General features: G+C 42.6%; 1 protein-coding gene across 2 annotated transcripts in view; it reads right to left on the bottom strand.

Moving 5' to 3' along the window:
• COL24A1 (collagen type XXIV alpha 1 chain) overlaps nt 1–17,158 on the bottom strand; it is a 554,101-nt gene that overhangs the window by 91,113 nt on the left and 445,830 nt on the right. For both annotated transcript variants that reach the window (XM_029618163.1, XM_029618164.1), the window contains exons 42-45: nt 14,878–14,934; nt 11,331–11,384; nt 7,969–8,022; nt 7,827–7,880 (exon numbers count right to left, since the gene is read on the bottom strand). In XM_029618163.1, the coding sequence (XP_029474023.1) occupies nt 7,827–7,880; nt 7,969–8,022; nt 11,331–11,384; nt 14,878–14,934 (219 nt within the window). The remainder of the gene's footprint in view (nt 1–7,826; nt 7,881–7,968; nt 8,023–11,330; nt 11,385–14,877; nt 14,935–17,158) is intronic.

The following is a 17,158-nucleotide window of genomic DNA, read 5'->3' as shown; positions in this document are numbered from 1 at the left end:
AGCACCCACCCTAATCCTACCCCTGGGACAACCCAGAATTTGGAAGGCTAAAGGTTGCCAACTAGTGAAATTTAGCGGGGGTTAAATTTAGCCGGTTAGCCCGGTCAATTTTTAAGAGCTTTCAGCTAGCCAGCTAGCAGTCTTTTTCTACGTGCAAGCTGGGACAGCCAAACTTGTTTCTCAGGATGCCGTAGCAGCACAGAGACGTGGTTACAAAGCTGTAGCTGCAGTCTCATTCACGGAGATCCTCCTCCTCCAGTGGCCAGCCTAATCTGTTTTAGTCTTCATCTTTAAAATTCTGTTATGAACTGAAAGATACAGAGTTCATGTCTAAAATAAAAAGCCCACTAAATAATGTAAAGAAAAGTTAAGTTATTTTCTGAATAAGGTGTGAAATACTTTAAATGACTTATAGGCATGGATGAATTCCCTTTGTCCTGGTTCAAATCCCCTTTCAACTCTATACATATCTGACTTGAATTTACTTGCCTAATCAGAGTCCATTTTGACTTGGCTCAAATCCAAATGACTTCTTTTTAAGTTCCTATTTACTCGCATTGGTTTGGATTCATGCTATTTTTGTAAAACTGTGAATCCGTGACTATCTGCATCCAGTTCAAAATGGATCAGAATCAGCAGTATAGAGAGCTGCATGTGGCTGTGGTTTATGCAATCTGTTTCCCTATTCAACTTGGATTATCCCAGCCCCCTAACCTCTTTCTTAGCCCTGGTTACAATGAGGTTCAAATTTAGGGTCAGATTTAAATTCCGGGCAAAAGTTAAGGCCAAGAAAATGCAAAAAGCCTACAAGTCAGATTATTTGCTAAATACTGAAACAATACTTGCTTAGCTGAAAGATTTTATTTATTTCAGCATGTTTATAGTGCACAAATTACATGCAGATAGGAGTCCTTTCCCCAAAGAGCTTACAGTCAAAGCCAGAGCTTCCCAAACTATCCTGCTGAGCCCACAGACAGTGGGGTTTTCAGGAAATGCACAGTGAATATGCATGAGATAAACCTGCATAGAATGAAGTCTCGCTCTGAGGCCACCAGGACGGGTTTGGAAAGCCCTAGGCTAAGTGGCAACGAGAGAAAGCAATGACAGGACATGCCAGTAACACGAGAAGTAGGTCTGGAGCCCCAGTTTTCCTGGTTCCCAGCCCATTCCTCCATCCCCAGGGCTTCCTGGGGATGCCACACCCAGCTGGGTTTTCAGGATAACCATGAGATAACCAGTTTATGCAAATTGATGTCAATGCATATTCACTATGTATATCCTGAAAAGCCGGCCGGCTCTGGGGGTCCCCCAGGACGGGTTTGGGAAGACTATGTCACTCCCTCTCTTTCAGCAAGGAAAAGCAATGCGCTGTAAAATCTGGGCAACAAATGCTGCAGGAGATTTACCCCAGACTACTACATTTAAGCACATTTGGTCTAGTTTCCACCTGTACTTTCCTTCCCCGGTGGAATTTGTTTCCCTTCCAGAAACTGCTGGCCATTCAGTGCTTGCTTCACAACAGAGGACGCAGGCTGACTTTCTGCAGTGATGTGCCCTACTTTTGCCCATAATCTGAATTAATTTGCCTGGCCTGCATCTCATTATACGGTACTGCAGAAGAATAACATTTCTGCTGGACAAGACTTTTGTTACCTGAAATCTCATTACTCGAACACCCTTTGCTAAAACGATTTGCGTGTTCTGTTTTATTCTTCCAGGATCTACCAAAAGGGAATGGACTTGGTATACCTCGAAAATGGATTTACCTCTCAATTCAAATGCTCCACAATGTTTTTATGCCTTTCTCTTTTCCAAGAGCCATCTGCTAAGTATATTTCTAGTTAACATAAATATTATCCAAAACTCTGGTCTGGAAGAAGCAGCTTTGTAGAAGCAGTGTATATATAAATATATGTGCTACTTCAGGGCAGCACGTTAATCTATCAAATAACTGACGGCGCATACTTGCCAGCCTAGCTCACTGTGAAACACAGCACTGTTAATTTTCCATTCCATGCCGTTTTTCCTCCAGGGAAGAGAGGATGAAATGAGGGAAAAATGTCTAACTTTGATCTCTTGGCACCAGCATCTGTACAAGGCCTGTAAGACTGCCTGCACATACCTCCCAAACTCACATGCAGGCTGTCACTTTCAATTTGGCTTTTGGAAGCCGGAGCACAGAATGAAAGCAACGCTATTTGAAATTACTACCTCCTTGTGCTACAAAATGAAGACTTTATCCAGCAGGGACCTCTTTGCGCCAGTTACACGGTAGACCTCCTGTAGCGTGGAAGGGCTGCCGCACGAACGGTGGTAATATTATGGAATGTTTTGCCCATGAAGGGATTTCATGGCTTACAGCCCTAAACAACGTCAAAAGCAAACTGGAGGAGTTTTTAGATGAGAAGGGTATCAGGTGGGGAGGATGATATTGTTAAGACTTTAGGGAAAAATGCAGAGTCAGGGATTTGAACTTATTGCCAAATTTGGGGTCATGTAGAATTTTCTCACTGCTGCAGAATTGACTATGGATGTACAGTATTAGATTATAGGTTGTTTTTTTTTGGGGGGGGGGGATTGCCTTCTGTGGATTATTATTAGACGTTTGAACTTGATCAGTTTCTGATCTTCTTTCAACCAATCCAACTATACAATTACATAGAACAAAACCATAAAGTCTGCTATTATTCACTGTTTTATAACTCATTTTTGTGATTGGCGTTGCATATATAATTATTATTTGCCTTTAAAAAGAACCTTTCATTTGAACAGATACCAAGGTGCCTCTTCAGGTTAATTCTTTGAGAAAAATGCAGGCAGATCCCTCCGGGGTACCAATGCGACCGAGAGTTTTAGCGTATTAGCTGTAGCTTAATTCCCAAATGGAAAGGGAAGAGGAGATAATGCAGTATGATTATCCAATGACAGCTGATCAAACTAAGGCAGAGAGAAAATCACTTTTTCAAGTTCAAACTGAGGTTTTATGGAAGAGCAGGATTTGAACTCACAAATCTCGGAAACTCTTATGACTTGGTAGCTCATTGATTTAATATTCCTTGTATAAAAGATGGAACTCTCAAGAGATTCTAGACCAGAGATGTTTAAACAATTTAGGTCAGCTTGCATATGTGATGGGTCTCTCAAAAGGGATCCTTGTTTTATCACTAAGAAACCCTTAGAAAGAAACTACCTGACCTCTCCCTGGGTGCAACTGATAGACTTGTGTAATGACTGGGGACTGTGGATATACTGTAGGCTAGCAGATGCTGTCAGGTACTGCTAAATTCCCATGGGAGGTAGGGTATCATAAATGGCCACTAGATGGCCTCATGTCTGGTAAAATTACACTATGCATTTGATGGGGTAAAATGTGGGAAGAGTGATGAAGGGATATGTTCTCCTTTAAGAACCACACAGAAAGAAGTCTTGAAGAGGGAGTGTTCCTTCAGTATAAAATGCTGGGTGTAGGATTTGGCAGGAGGAGTTAAGAGAACCCATCTGAGAAGTGGGTTTGCCAGCAGGGCTCCTGAGAGCAGGCTTTCCTCCTCAAGGGGAAAGGCCCGAGACAGAGAGGTGATTTTCCACAAGGGGAATCAACTAGAGGGCCTGACCTGGGTCCTGGAGTTGGAGGAGAGTTTGGAGATCCCCACAGTCGGAGGAGGGGAGAGTATGGAGAGAGGAAACCTCAGAAAGTTGAGAGCCAGGGACACTGGGGAAATCCCTTGCCATTGCTTGGGTGGGCGCTGGGAAGGTATTCTGAACCATTACAGAGATTGCTAAGGTTACTGAAGAACATTATGTGTTCAGTGAGTGAGTACTGATGCACGTAATGTGGTATAAGTTGTGAAAAGAAAGGGAAGATCTAATGTCTGAAGTGAGAGGAAATTATATTCTCTGTGTGTATTATGATCTATTGGAGCAAAGAGTGGGGAAGACCTTTCATGTACAGTACTTCTCCTAACCTAGGGGAGGATATAAATAACGGTTGAGGCATTCTCTCCCAGACAAGGTGGTGAAGTCTTCAAAAAAAAAAGCATGGGATAAATACAGAGAATCCCTAGTGGCAAGAGAATGGTAATGAAGCCCTGAGCGAGAGTTGCAGCCCAAGGCAGCAGTGATATGGCTGCACCGTGCTTCCTGGAAGGAATGGGTAACCTGCATGGAGCGGCAGCTGCAACTCTAAAGGAGACATAGTGGGAACGAGGGTTGGGGGTTCCATGTGGAAATCTGATCTACTCTGGGTAGATGTGCATGCAGTCACTACTGGGCAGACTGAATGGGCCATTTAGGTCTTTATCTGCCATCATATACTATGTTACTATGAGGAGTTCATCCATTACCCAATCCTGTACTTTTGTTAACTACTGCAGCCTAGATGTTATGTACCAATACAATCAGTGACTCTCAATTTTCTGATACATAATACCCTGACTGCTGGTGATACCGCCAGAAAATAAAAGTTTTGTTGGTTGAAAAATATCTTTAGAGTGAGTTCCCATTTTTCTGGTTATTGTGCGGTTTTTTTTTTTTTTTTTTTTTTGGGGGGGGGGGGGGGGCGGGCGATGAGCAGCAGCAGTGAGAGCTCTGCCCAACTTGGGACGTTGTACACCTTCCTTCCTCTCTCAGGTGTCAGACCCTTTCACATTTTGTGTGCTCTGTTACCCATAGGTTTGAATAGTAGAAAACGAGACTATCCACCAGCTACTGAAAATGGATCACAAACAATATTTGGCTTCTACTACAGGTTAATGCAATAGTCATATGACAATACAATCCAGGATATCTATCCCTACAGACTGCATTCAAACATCAAACATTTGCTTTTCATAACTGCTCAGTGTGCCATAGATAATCCAAACCGTAAACTGGCTTGATCAATCCCTCACACGTTCAAAAGAAGCCAACAGTAGCATCATGGTCCACTTCAAATTCGAAGTAGGAACAGCCATGACAACATCCACTTTATTCATCATTAGATTATTTTTCATATTTTCTCCTGCCTTCCACATTGGCGTCTTGCTGGCTGAAGTTTGGATGTGAACCCTCCAGGCTGTCTGAAACCTTCAGCACCACTTACAGATAACGGGCAGGAATCATCGCTGCAGTACACGACTGTCTTCCCTCCTAGCTGAGGCAAAAATGTGCCACCTCGGCAATAAGCCAAAACCCTGGCCAGCCAGAATGGACATACGCTTGTCAGACCACGGCCTGTCAAAAGCCATGTTTAACAAAAAAAAGTTTCCTGTTCCGTAACAACGACACATTTCTTTTTAAAATACTGGACCACATGTGTTAGAGATTTCACCAGCAAGTTACCCCCATGCACTCTTTTCTTCATTTCCATCCTCTAGCTTTTAGGGATCCACAGTGTTTATCCCACGCCCCTTTGAAATCTTTTACCGTTTTTGTCTTCACCACCATCTCCGGAAGGGCATTCCAGGCATCCACCAGCCTCTCCGTGAAGAAATATTTCCTGACGTTGGTTCTGAGTCGTCCTCTCTGGAGTTTTATTATGTGACTCCTAGAGTTCTACTGATTTCTTTTCTGCTGTCATTTTCTATGTTTCTATGACCCATAGCATTTTATCCTGGTAGCCATGAAAAGTGTAATACAAATCAAATTAAATTGATGCGAGACGAAGACTAGATTCAGGTTTATGGACTTGGAGATGTTGTGACTGTCAGTCAAGTGTGTTAATTTGACTTCAAGTTTTGATGAGGCACAAAGCAAAGGCAAACGTAAAGACCATAATCAGGCATAATCATGGTCATCAGATGCCTCTCAGGATGCAAGAGCATCACTGTGCCCAAGTCTGATAACAAGAACCCACTGGAGGAGCACAAGGCACCAGGTTTTGTCAAGGCCAATGTGGGTGTGAAAACACTCTTGTGTAGTAAGAGGTAGTGGCTCTCACACTTCTCAACTTCTTATAAAGCACACACACAAATGTTACAGGTGTTTTATGATTCACTGAATGCCTCTGCGCATTATGAAACACATACGACATCCAATGTCAAAAATGTTTATTTGCTTGCTGTCAGAGCCGGTGCAAGGCATCCTAGGCAAATCTTACAGCCTTGCACTGCCCCCGCCATCTCTATCACACCCATCTCAACCACAAAATTAAAAGGTTACGCATTTATAATAACAGATTTTACTGGAAAAAGGACAAAGCACATTCTTCTGAGGTAAAAATATTACTTATATCATGTATATTATATTTACATGCACTGCTTGGCTCTGGTTATCAACCAAAAAGCCCTGCAAAAAATAGACTCGGAACCTATATGATATTAGGCCTATTGTAACATATGCTGGGTGTGAGCTTGGCTCTCAGAAAGCCATAAGTACAAAATTACATTAAAATATAGTAAAACTCGTACCAAAACAGCACTAACTGCCAGCACTCAACGAGTAACAACTTTACCTCTGAAAAGGCAACACTGCAGATATTACACCAGGCCTTAAAACACCAAATCACCTCCTATTAGGAAAATAGAAAAAGCCAGGCAGCTTATGAATCCCTACACAGAAACTACACCACGCTAGCAGAACACCTCACCTCAGTCACACATGCAGGAAAAAGACAGACGCTCACCAAATGCTCTTTCACACACATGCTCTGAATCACACACACACACACACACACACACACAAATGGTCTTTCACACACAAGTTCTGAATCACACACACACACACAAATGGTCTTTCAAACACATGCTCTGAATCACCACACACACACACACACACACAAATGGGTCTTTCACACACAAGTTCTGAATCACACACACACACACACACACACACACACAAATGGTCTTTCACACACAAGTTCTGAATCACACACACACACACACACAAATGGTCTTTCACTCTTCTCATCCTCCCCTCCAAAAAGCACGTGGCAGCAGCAGCAGCTTCTCCTTCAGGCACCATGGCTCGCCGAACTCTTATTTTTCCGGGCTGCGGGGGCCGACAGTGCTCTGCCTCCAGCTCCTACCTGCTTGCAGCTCCAATGCTTCCTCTGCTCCTGACTGCACGGGGGGGGGGGGGGGGGTGAGTGACGCAGGACTGCTGCTTCTCTTCCTGACCGCTAGGGAGGGATGCAACTGCTGTTCCTCCTGCTAACCGCGCATGGCTCCGCTCCTTCTCTTGAAAGCGGACAGGCTCGCTTGCTCTTCTTCGTCTGGATCGCGCTACTGGTCGGCTCCAAGGCCAACTGCTCCTCACCGCCACCAGCTGATGCTGCAATGTATCTCCCACTTCTAAGGCAGATGGCATTTCCTTCTTCCCGTGCATCACCTGTTCTTCTGGGCCTCACCGAGGGTGGGAAGAAGGAAATGCTGTGCCCAGAATGGTGGCGCTCTAGGTGGCTTCCACCGGCCTTGCTTGCTATATTATATAACAATGAGGGTAATTTTAAAACATGCCCGCACAGCGTAAAGCCTGTATGAACATTATATATATAACGCCTTTACCGAGGACTTCAAAAGGGAACTTTTCACTCATAAATTTGCTTTGAAAATCTTTGGGTATTTGGTGAAGTATCCCCTCACCCAAAGCAGGGCGTAACTTGTGTGGTGTAACTTCTGGGCACGCTTTTTAAAAATCAAGAGCTAGGCACGTGAGTGCTGACTCAGCCTCTCCCCCCATGTATTTTTAAAAACATGGGCCCCTGATTGATTTTCCAAAGCACATTTAGGCACATAAACCGGGGTTTACTTGCATAAATCCTTCTATAATTACCTCCATTAATGGTTAATAGCAACTATAAAAACACATGTTTTCAATGCGTGTCTTGACGTATTGTTTGATTTTCTACCTACTTTCAATGATTTTTCTCCTTTACGTCCTTGCTCACCCCGTTCACCTGCTTCTCCCTTTGGAAACAGAATACGACGTCAGTTAAAAATGGTGAAATGTAACATAGCACAATGAATTTAGCAGTCAACTACTCAACACACATACTGGTGGTCCTTGTTGTCCAATGACTCCTCTTGGTCCCAAAACTCCTACATGACCCTAGAACCAGATACCATTAAAAGAAAGCATTAATGAGTATAATGCAACCCACTTTTTAAAAAAGGGTTTTCCCTATTCCATGCCTGTGTCAAAATCCATTTCAAAACAGGAGGCCAATATGACTTCAACTAACTTTCACCTGTGCATTTGTTCTTTAATGAAACTCTACTGCAGGGATAGGCCCTTCTAGTCCTGGAGTGTCACAAATGGATCTGGTTTTCAGGATATCCACAATGAACATGCCTGAAACATATTTATGTACAGTGGAAAAAGTGCATGCAAATATATCTCATGCATATTCATTGTGGATATCCTGAAAAACATAACTGAAGTTGCGTATCCCTGCTCTTCTACAAAGCAGCTCTATGCTTGACTGTACACAGAAGTGTTACATGACAATGCAGGTGACTGTCTTCCAAGAGCACTGTTCCTGCACAGTAATTACAATAGAAATAAACACAGAAATTTGCTTTTGAGTTAAAGGTGATATCTCAGACTAGGGGGTCCATGATAGACATAATCCTGGGACACTGGGGGCATTGCTGGAACCGCTGGTTTGCTTATCCATGGTTAAATGAAAGAAAAGTGAAGCAAAAGCAAACTTGATGACCGCGAGTGGTCGATGCCCATCTTATCCAGCAGTCAAGAATAGAATGGAAACTTAAGCAACTGAAAATACTACTCAAGACTGAAAGAAGGAAGAACCAAGACCATGGAGCTCTACGAACGAATGAAACCTGCCAATCTGCTGAAAAAACAAGAACAGACTGAGCAGGGGAGAAGGGACCTGCGGGCTCTGCAGAAAAGAAGAGAGTGAAGGAGCCCTCTCGTTGACATGTGGCATGCTGGGCATTACCAGTGAAGCCCAGAAAGTTCTAGAAACCTTGTCACAAAATTTCTGGGCAGGCTCTATCGGATGATGTCACCCACTTGTGAGGACTGTCACTCTGCCTGTCCTCGGAGAAATTATCATCACCACATCAGATGGAAAGTACTTGCAATTATTTTGTGATTAAGGTACTATTGAAAATATCATACAAAAATAATCTTCGTAAAATGAATCCAGTTGTCATGAACAATGTATGAAACTCATCCAGTGTAATCCCTACAGATGTCTTTTTTTTTTTTTTTTCTGAAGCGTTAGTTTCCTATGAACTAAAAACACATGGAGTAGACACATGGGCTCCAAAATTCAATATGCACAGCAGTGGGAGTCTTCCTGAAATGTTTTCTAGGTTTCTTAAAACAGTGTTAAATATACATACAGTAAATATCTACGCATCTGGGTCAATTTTTAAAGGCTTTAGCAACTTAACTTTGGGAGTTAGTTACCTAAATTAGTCCACTTCAAAATTAACTAGGTCTGAGCACCTAAATTTAGGAGTCGTGTTTTATGTTCATTTATTTATTTATTTATTTATTCATTCATTCATTCATTCATTCATTCATCAGGCTTTTCTATTTGGATTCACCATGGATACCAAAGGTACTCTGGAATTAGATACAAAGCATTTTACATTATAGCTTCCAGTTTGTGGGATGCTTTATTCAATGAGGCCTGCCTCTGAAAAGACCATGAGGCCAATATTCACAGCCATTTGCCGGATAACGCAGAAGTTAGCCAGCTAAATGGCGAGTTTTAAATATTCCATTGGCTTATCCGGTTAAAGGTTAGCAGGATAAGTCATCATCTGGATAAAATGTATCCAAATAAGAAAGGGGACTGTTGGGAGTGTTCCAGGGCAGGGATGTTTGGAGTTTGCCAAATAAGTTATTTGGCTATCTCCAAACACGCCTGATAGCAGGTCTAAAGTTATCTGGCCCCCTGTGGCCAGATAACTTTAGCTAAACAGGCCATATTCAAAAAATGTAGTTGGTTAAGCGAAGCTGCAGTTTAAAAAAAAACAAAGGTTACGAACTAAGTGGCCCTATCACTGTCTCCCACATCCCCACCTGCCTGAGCCTGAAATGCAGGGCCCTACCATCCAAGCCTACAGCCACCCCAAACCCTGAAGCTCATCTTTATAAATCTAATTATAAAGGGCCGGTGCCAGCCTCACCCCTAGCCTTTTCCGATCCCCGGTCCAGACAAAAGTAATACAAAATGTGCCCCCCTGGGACTCCTCCCTCCTACCCCAAACTTAACCATGCCATCCTCCCAGAACCTTTAAAATGAAGATCTTCAACCTAGATCTCAGTGGCAGCCACTGTGACTGGGGCCCAACGCTACTAGAACGCTGATAGCTTACACTTCCAGTCCAGCCTGGGCCATGGTAGGCTGCTACTGTGATTCGGGCTGAAGATCTTCATTTCAAAGGTTCCGGGAAGGCGGGAGGGTTAGGGTTTGATTAGGAAGACATTTTCTTTCTTCAAATGTCCATATCTACTTGGGAAATTAACAATGTTTTGCAGAGATTGCTCACCATAAAAATGTCCAGTTTTGTAGGTCATACCTCTGAATGGAGAACAGGCAGACTAGAGAAGGGCTACCAAAATGTTGCAGGGTCTGCAGCAAAATCCCTATGAAACAAGCTTAAGGTCCTAAATATACGTTCCCTAGAGGAGAGGGGAGACAGGGGAATACGACAGACATTCGAATACCTCAAAAGTACATACTGTATATTGCTCAAGAAACAAACATTTTTCACTGGAAGGAAAATTCTAGAGCAAGAGGTCAAGGTTTGAGGCTCATAGTGGGTAGACCAAGACGAAGCCTTCGAAATATTTCTTCAAGGAAAGGGTGGGTGCATAGAATAGCATTCTAGGGGAGGTGGTAAAGACAAAACAGCAAACGAATTCAAGAAGGTGGCATGGGATATGCATAGAGGACCCTTAGAAAGGAGTGAAAGAAAAGACAGAGATCCACTGGAACGTAAGGCAATGCAACCAGAACTGAACAGGGAAGACTAGAAGGGAGTTACAATCCATACCTGCTGTCATATTCTATATTTAGCTAAATATTGCTTGAGTGCTATGATTGCAAACCGTATTCAGATTCTGATTAAATGCAATACAAATGGGCTGGCCTTATGGCCCAATGGCACCGCTGCACGTTACCAGTAGGACATCTGGGTTTGATTCTGAAGCCCAGATTCCGGTACTTGGGCCAGATGGAGGTTGGGGATCTTGCATTGTTCACAGCCCCGGGGACGGATGTCTTTAGTACTGTACAATGATGATACCTAGTTGCCAGACTCAAGGTGAATGTTATACCAAGCTCTGGAGTCTATTTGTTCATTATGAACGCTTGCTACAAAAATGTGGTGCCTGCCAAGTACAAGTAAAGGGATTACAATCTGCTTCCTTACCTTGTATCCCTCATCCCCAGGTTCTCCTCGGTCTCCGTGCTCACCAGCAGGGCCCTAGGCACACCACAAATTAAAAAGTTACAACATGATTTTACTAAATGCTGCTCTTGAGCACTATAAACAATGCAACTAAAAAAATGAGCTATCAAACCTGCCGATTCAATAAGAATTTGACAATGGAGCACCCAAGAAATGTTCTAAACTAGCAAACTAAAAACCTGAATGTTACACCATATCACAGCATCCCTTTCCGAATAACGCCTCTCATACACAGAATTATTTTTGGCCTCGACAAAAAAAATCTCAAAATTCCACAGATCTCATCAGGGAGGCAAGGCTTTCCTTTTGATTTCTCTCTGAAACCTGGGGAATATGTAATCGTGGTATGCAAATACAGATTTCAACAGCAGTATCTAGATTACTTGCCTTTGTTTGTTATGCATTTACTGAATGGCAACATATGGTGAACAAATTGAAAGCAATGTAGTAATGAAAATGATTCATGCTTTTGAGTGATGGCTCTATATGACAGCTCAGCACTGCCAAGCAAGGATTTTGTTGCACTGAAAAAATGCATGGCAAACAAATATGACCTCAGAACATCGTATTACATCGGTACATTCCTTAGGTGAGTGTTAACTGAATAAGTGTTTCTCGTAAATCTGAGCCAGTTATGTGTGCCCACACTCTATGATATGCCTCATTATTTGCAAGCTCCTTCCTCTCCCCATCAGTCTCTCATCCAGTCCTATATCCCTGTGCAATTCATTTCTTCCAAACCGCCGTGCGCTTCCTCTCATCTCCATTCCTTCCCTCTCCTGGCACTTCTGCTTAAACCCACTACCCCACTTGTTCATTCTGCTTCTACCCTTCCCAACCCTCAAATCCATCTTGAACACTTCTGCTCTCTTTTGATTTGCCTAACGGTTTGTCACAGTTTTGATGTTCGTCTCTTACATCATTTATGAATAATGTCAGATCTTTTACTACTTTCTCTGCTTCCTTTTCGATTGTACAGTCAAAATGTATAAAGCATTTTGGATAAAATGTGCTATACAAATAAACAAAAAAAACCACGATGGATAACAAGCCAGTTTCAGTACCAATGCAAACACAAAATAATAAAAAAATAAAACAGTTCAGCTGCTAAGAGTAGGATTGCTGGGTTAGCCCTAATCAACGGAAGAGGCTGATGCAATCCTGCTTTTGCCCCACTGCATGTATGGAGTTGTGGTCCTGGTATTCTTAGGGAAAACAATGGTAAAAAAAAAAATTACAACTACAACTCCATGCATGCAATGGGGCAAAATCAGGACTGCTGGCTTGACCTAGGCTAAGATGGCAACTCTAGCTCAGAGCTCCTAAATCATGTTATTCAAATAAAACAACTTATTAGTTAGCAGCTGGCATCTTAATTTCTTTTACCTGACTTTTTGAATTTAAAACAAACAATGATATCATTGTCTATGCAACAGTGTGTTCTTTGGAATTTGGTAATTGTATATTTTCTTTCAAAATTAAAATATGTTTAGAACCATTTTGATTTTGTGTGTTGATATCTATATCTATCTATATGAAGAGAGAGAAAGAGGTAGATAATCAAAAGATAGTCGGCTAGGAAAGTTAGCCAGATAAACATAGGTTAACATAGGCTAACATGGCCCACGAAGGAACCTAACACTTTGGGAAGCCTTTTTTTCCTTCTCTTCTTCCAAAAGTTAAGACATATATAACTTTTTTTTTTTTATAAAGTCCAGACTGCAGGTTTGCACCTCTACCATCTGCTGGCGACAGAGAAATACTGAGGGACTGCAGATGGCACACTCGGTTATGTAGCAGTGCCTCAAAGGTTTTGTTCTCTGCCTCTGTCTGCTGGTAGGGTTGCATAAACCCACTTGTCTGGACTGATGCAGGATATGAACAGGAAACACGATATTTTGCATCTCCCCGCCCAGGTTCCCTTCCCTATTACAATAACTTTCTTTGCATCAATTTGCATGCATGAATAATGCATATGCATGCAAAGGTGGTCATGAATAAGCATCCTATGCAAATATTTTACTGTGGCTGACTGAGAAGGTGGTTAGCTGTGATAAAATACCTGCACTTCTTGGAAAAGCTGTAAATGTGAGGTGGGAGGCCCAGGACCCTAACGCAGATCCCAAGGTTCCCGCCTCACATTTAAAGAGGCTATTTTAAATGTTAAGCTCTTGGGGGGGGGGGAGGCATTGCCTACACTTTGGGGGTGACAAGGCCACCTCGACTGGTGGCCCCGAATTGAGATGGGGTCAACACTGACCCTCGCCCAACCTCTCCATTTGCTGCACTTTTATTTTTTGGGCCAACGGCCCTTTTAGGTGATGGCAGTTCCGTGAGGTTAAAGGGCCACTCGCCGTTCTTTTGTCACGCGGTGTTTGGTCGTGAGACAAATGAATGTGCCATACAGCCGCAATGCTGTTTCTGGAGAGGGGCCCCTCTATTGCGGCAACAGCTTGATGGCTCTAAGTCCAAGTTAGCTGGATAAATAGCTCCTTTCCATTAAGCCCTGTCCCGCCCTCCAATTAGCTGGCTGATAAATGCAGCCGGATATTCAGATGGTGCCACTTAAATGGATATTTAGTTTAGCATAGAGGCTAGTAAATAGAAATATATTTATAAAAAAAGGATATGCTTCATCTTTTACAGATGAGATCTCAGTACCAAAATTCGGAACAGTTTACTGTCCAGTCGAGTGGATGTGCCCAACTGGCAGAACACCAGGTATTACATCGGACTAGATTCCAAGCTAGCCTGCTTTCAGTGATACTGCTGAAGGTTTACTGAAGGTTAATGCAATGTAAAAACTGCTCCGATTGTGCATTGACTTTTCATTGCTAAATTTGGAACGTTTGCACCGAAACAAAACTTTGACAAGAGACATCCTGCCATTCCCTACAAACTCCAAGTGTGTTAAATCTATGATGCCAGCATGTCTCCTCAATTTGCACAATATCATCTAAGGTTTTTCCTCTTCTTCACTGATATTTACAAGATACAGCTATTGCTGCCATCTGGTTTTTAATGTGCATCATAAAGTGTTTTAAACTGTTATCTGGTTCATATTTTTCTTTATTTATTTATTTAATTTTAGATTTATATTCCACCTTCCACATTTTCATGTCTCCATGGGTCTTTTTTGTTTTTAAAAATCAGGATCACTGTAGTCAAGCAGAGACTGAACTCTTCAATTAAACAGCAGTGAAAGGAGAGGCAGCGTCGTTACCACTAATAGTAGCCAACTAATATGTTGGGTATCTTGGGGTTTTATGTTCCTTTCCACCAATGGAGATTGACAATGAAGAATAAAAAAGCAGTCATGGCATTGGGCCAGTGAGTCTATCATATCCCATTACTATGAAGGAGCTCCGAGATGAGGTTTTAGCATTTTAGTTTAGATGTGTGATAAACGGTACAGCAGTTCTGCCTATCATGAGTTGATGAGAACCATTCAATGCTCTGTGCCCTTCATGATTTCTAGAAGAATTGTTTTACAGAAAGAAAGACCTACTGGTTCACCTGGGGGCCCAGGTAGTCCTATTGTTCTTCTGTCTTCTCCGGGATAACCCTAAAATAAAAATAAACTGATTTTGTAATGTTTGTTAATGATTTTAATAACTGTATGTGTAAACTGATGTTCAACCTAAGGCAAAGCAGTGACATGACTCCTAAATCTGCACAAAAGGGCATTTGGATAAATCATGACTGATCCAGTGACATATTGCCTGAGCGTCTCTCCACTGCATGCTTTTGCTTGATTATGTATCATTGCAGATCATATCATCCATTTGAAGGTTTGAACTTACTGAATCGGGCTAGATCTTCACCTTGCCTTGCAGAAAGGGATAGCAAACTTCACAGGGATGAGTTACATAAGTTGTAGCCTTACTCCCATTAAAATCTGGTTGATTGTCTTTAGATTACACCCCAGCTGAGCAGACTATAGCTATCCCTGTCCTATGTCTCTTGGCTATGACTTTAGAGAGGTTCTGCATGGCTCTCACTTTTATTTTAACCAAAAATTTCAGAAGATGCCACAAAATGTCCAAACTATGGCAGTAAAATAAGCGATCCACTAATACAGTTCATCAGAGGTGAACAAGCTCCTTGAAGGTAAATACTACAGAAATCTTGCAACGTATCATGAAGTTGACTTGTAATGTAAATCACGGGGAGGGTAATTTTCATTGTGCTTTACCCTCATAAATGTCTTCTTCTAAAACTGACTGCACAAAGTGTGCATGAATTTACGTGCGCTTCGGGAGAAGTGCTCTAGGGGTAGAGATTGGATACAGTGGGAACTTATGTGCATGCTTTTTTATTTTAAAAATTATGCGAGTATTTTCCCACAGATAACTTACCGATTACCTGGTGTAACTTTAGACGCATAATTTTTATAGTAACACAGTAAATGAGAGCAGGTAAAGACCAAAATGGCCCATCCAGTCTGCGCCAAAGCAAAGTTATGCATATAACTTCTCTTTAAAAATCTGGTGTAAAGTCTGCGCACTATTTATGCCAGTGCACGCAGGTATAAAAATAACCCCCTTTAAGTGGAGAGGAATAAAAGTAATGGAGGGACAGGATTTCTTTCACATCACTTATGTGTCTTGCATCTTTCAGCTACAGAAAATAGAAAACATATGAGAAAAGCTGAAGGGCTCAGACAAGCACAGTAGATTAAAAGGATGTTTCTGTGGAGTCTGTCTGAGCATGCTAAAGCAGCCCCAGATGTGCCCTCTACAGCTGCTTCTAACAGTACAGCAGTAGGTGAAGCTTCATAGATTATCCCCATTCCCCTCACCATCAGTGTCATCCTCATTTCATGAACAATTTTAATCTAGCACAGGATGCCGCAAAGAAAACCCTGAATGGCAGCCGGAAAGGAGCTGCAGTGGCGGCACTAGTAGAAAGTGCTCACAGTAGCCATCGTGGAAAGACAACAGATTGCATCCTCACATCGTTCTTTTGTTTCTGCAAAGAAATCTAGGGCCAGTCATGCTAAATCAGCTAGTGCCCAGGACAAGAAGCTGAAGTGGCAGAGCCCGAGATAAAAGAGCAGCAGCATATCGTGAGGAAAGGCCATTGGAAGGAGAGACAAGGGAAGCAGTGGCACCGCCAGCTTTGCTGATGTTGGTGGTGATGACGTGATGGCAGGCCCAGCAGAGAGGAGGGGGAGCTATAAATCCTCCCTCTCAGTAGTAATGCCAGGGAGCTCCAGATTTAAGAGAGGATCGTCCAGCTAAGTTCGGGCTTAGCCTGACAAATCTCCAGTTTTTAATATCCCCCCTGCGGACCAGAAAGGTGTTAGCCAGCCAAGTCATTACTTGGCTAAAACGTATCCGGATAAGAGAGGCAGTGTGGGGGGGCGTGCAAGGGGTGGGGCTTAAACAGCCAAGTAGAACTACCCAGATAAGTTTAGCTGGGTAACGTTAAACCTACCTGACTGTATTAAACATATAGCTGGTGCGTTAAAAAGAAAAAAATCTTGCAGGCCAATGGCAGCCTGAGCTCCCCTGCCCCCACGTTAACAAAACAAATATTGGGGCCATAGCTGCCGATTCTCCTTTTCATGCTTACAAAAATAGGGTACCACCTCTACCCCCCCCCCCCCAAAGTCTTCTATTACCCCTGCGGAAAGTAAAAGTGTTATACTGGGGGAAGCCACCAGCCCCCACATCAAAGCTTTTATTTTTTTCAAATCTCGAGTAAAGCCAGCGAGTGGAAAGCGACCTGGATCACTTTATCTGGCTACCTTTAGCCCAGCATGTTTGGTGGCGGACCTGTCCCGC

The sequence above is a fragment of the Rhinatrema bivittatum genome, chromosome 10 (assembly GCF_901001135.1).
Source record: "Rhinatrema bivittatum chromosome 10, aRhiBiv1.1, whole genome shotgun sequence".
Classification (NCBI taxonomy): domain Eukaryota; kingdom Metazoa; phylum Chordata; class Amphibia; order Gymnophiona; family Rhinatrematidae; genus Rhinatrema; species Rhinatrema bivittatum.
Note: the sequence above shows the minus strand (reverse complement) of the source record. Positions and strands in the feature narration are given on the sequence as shown.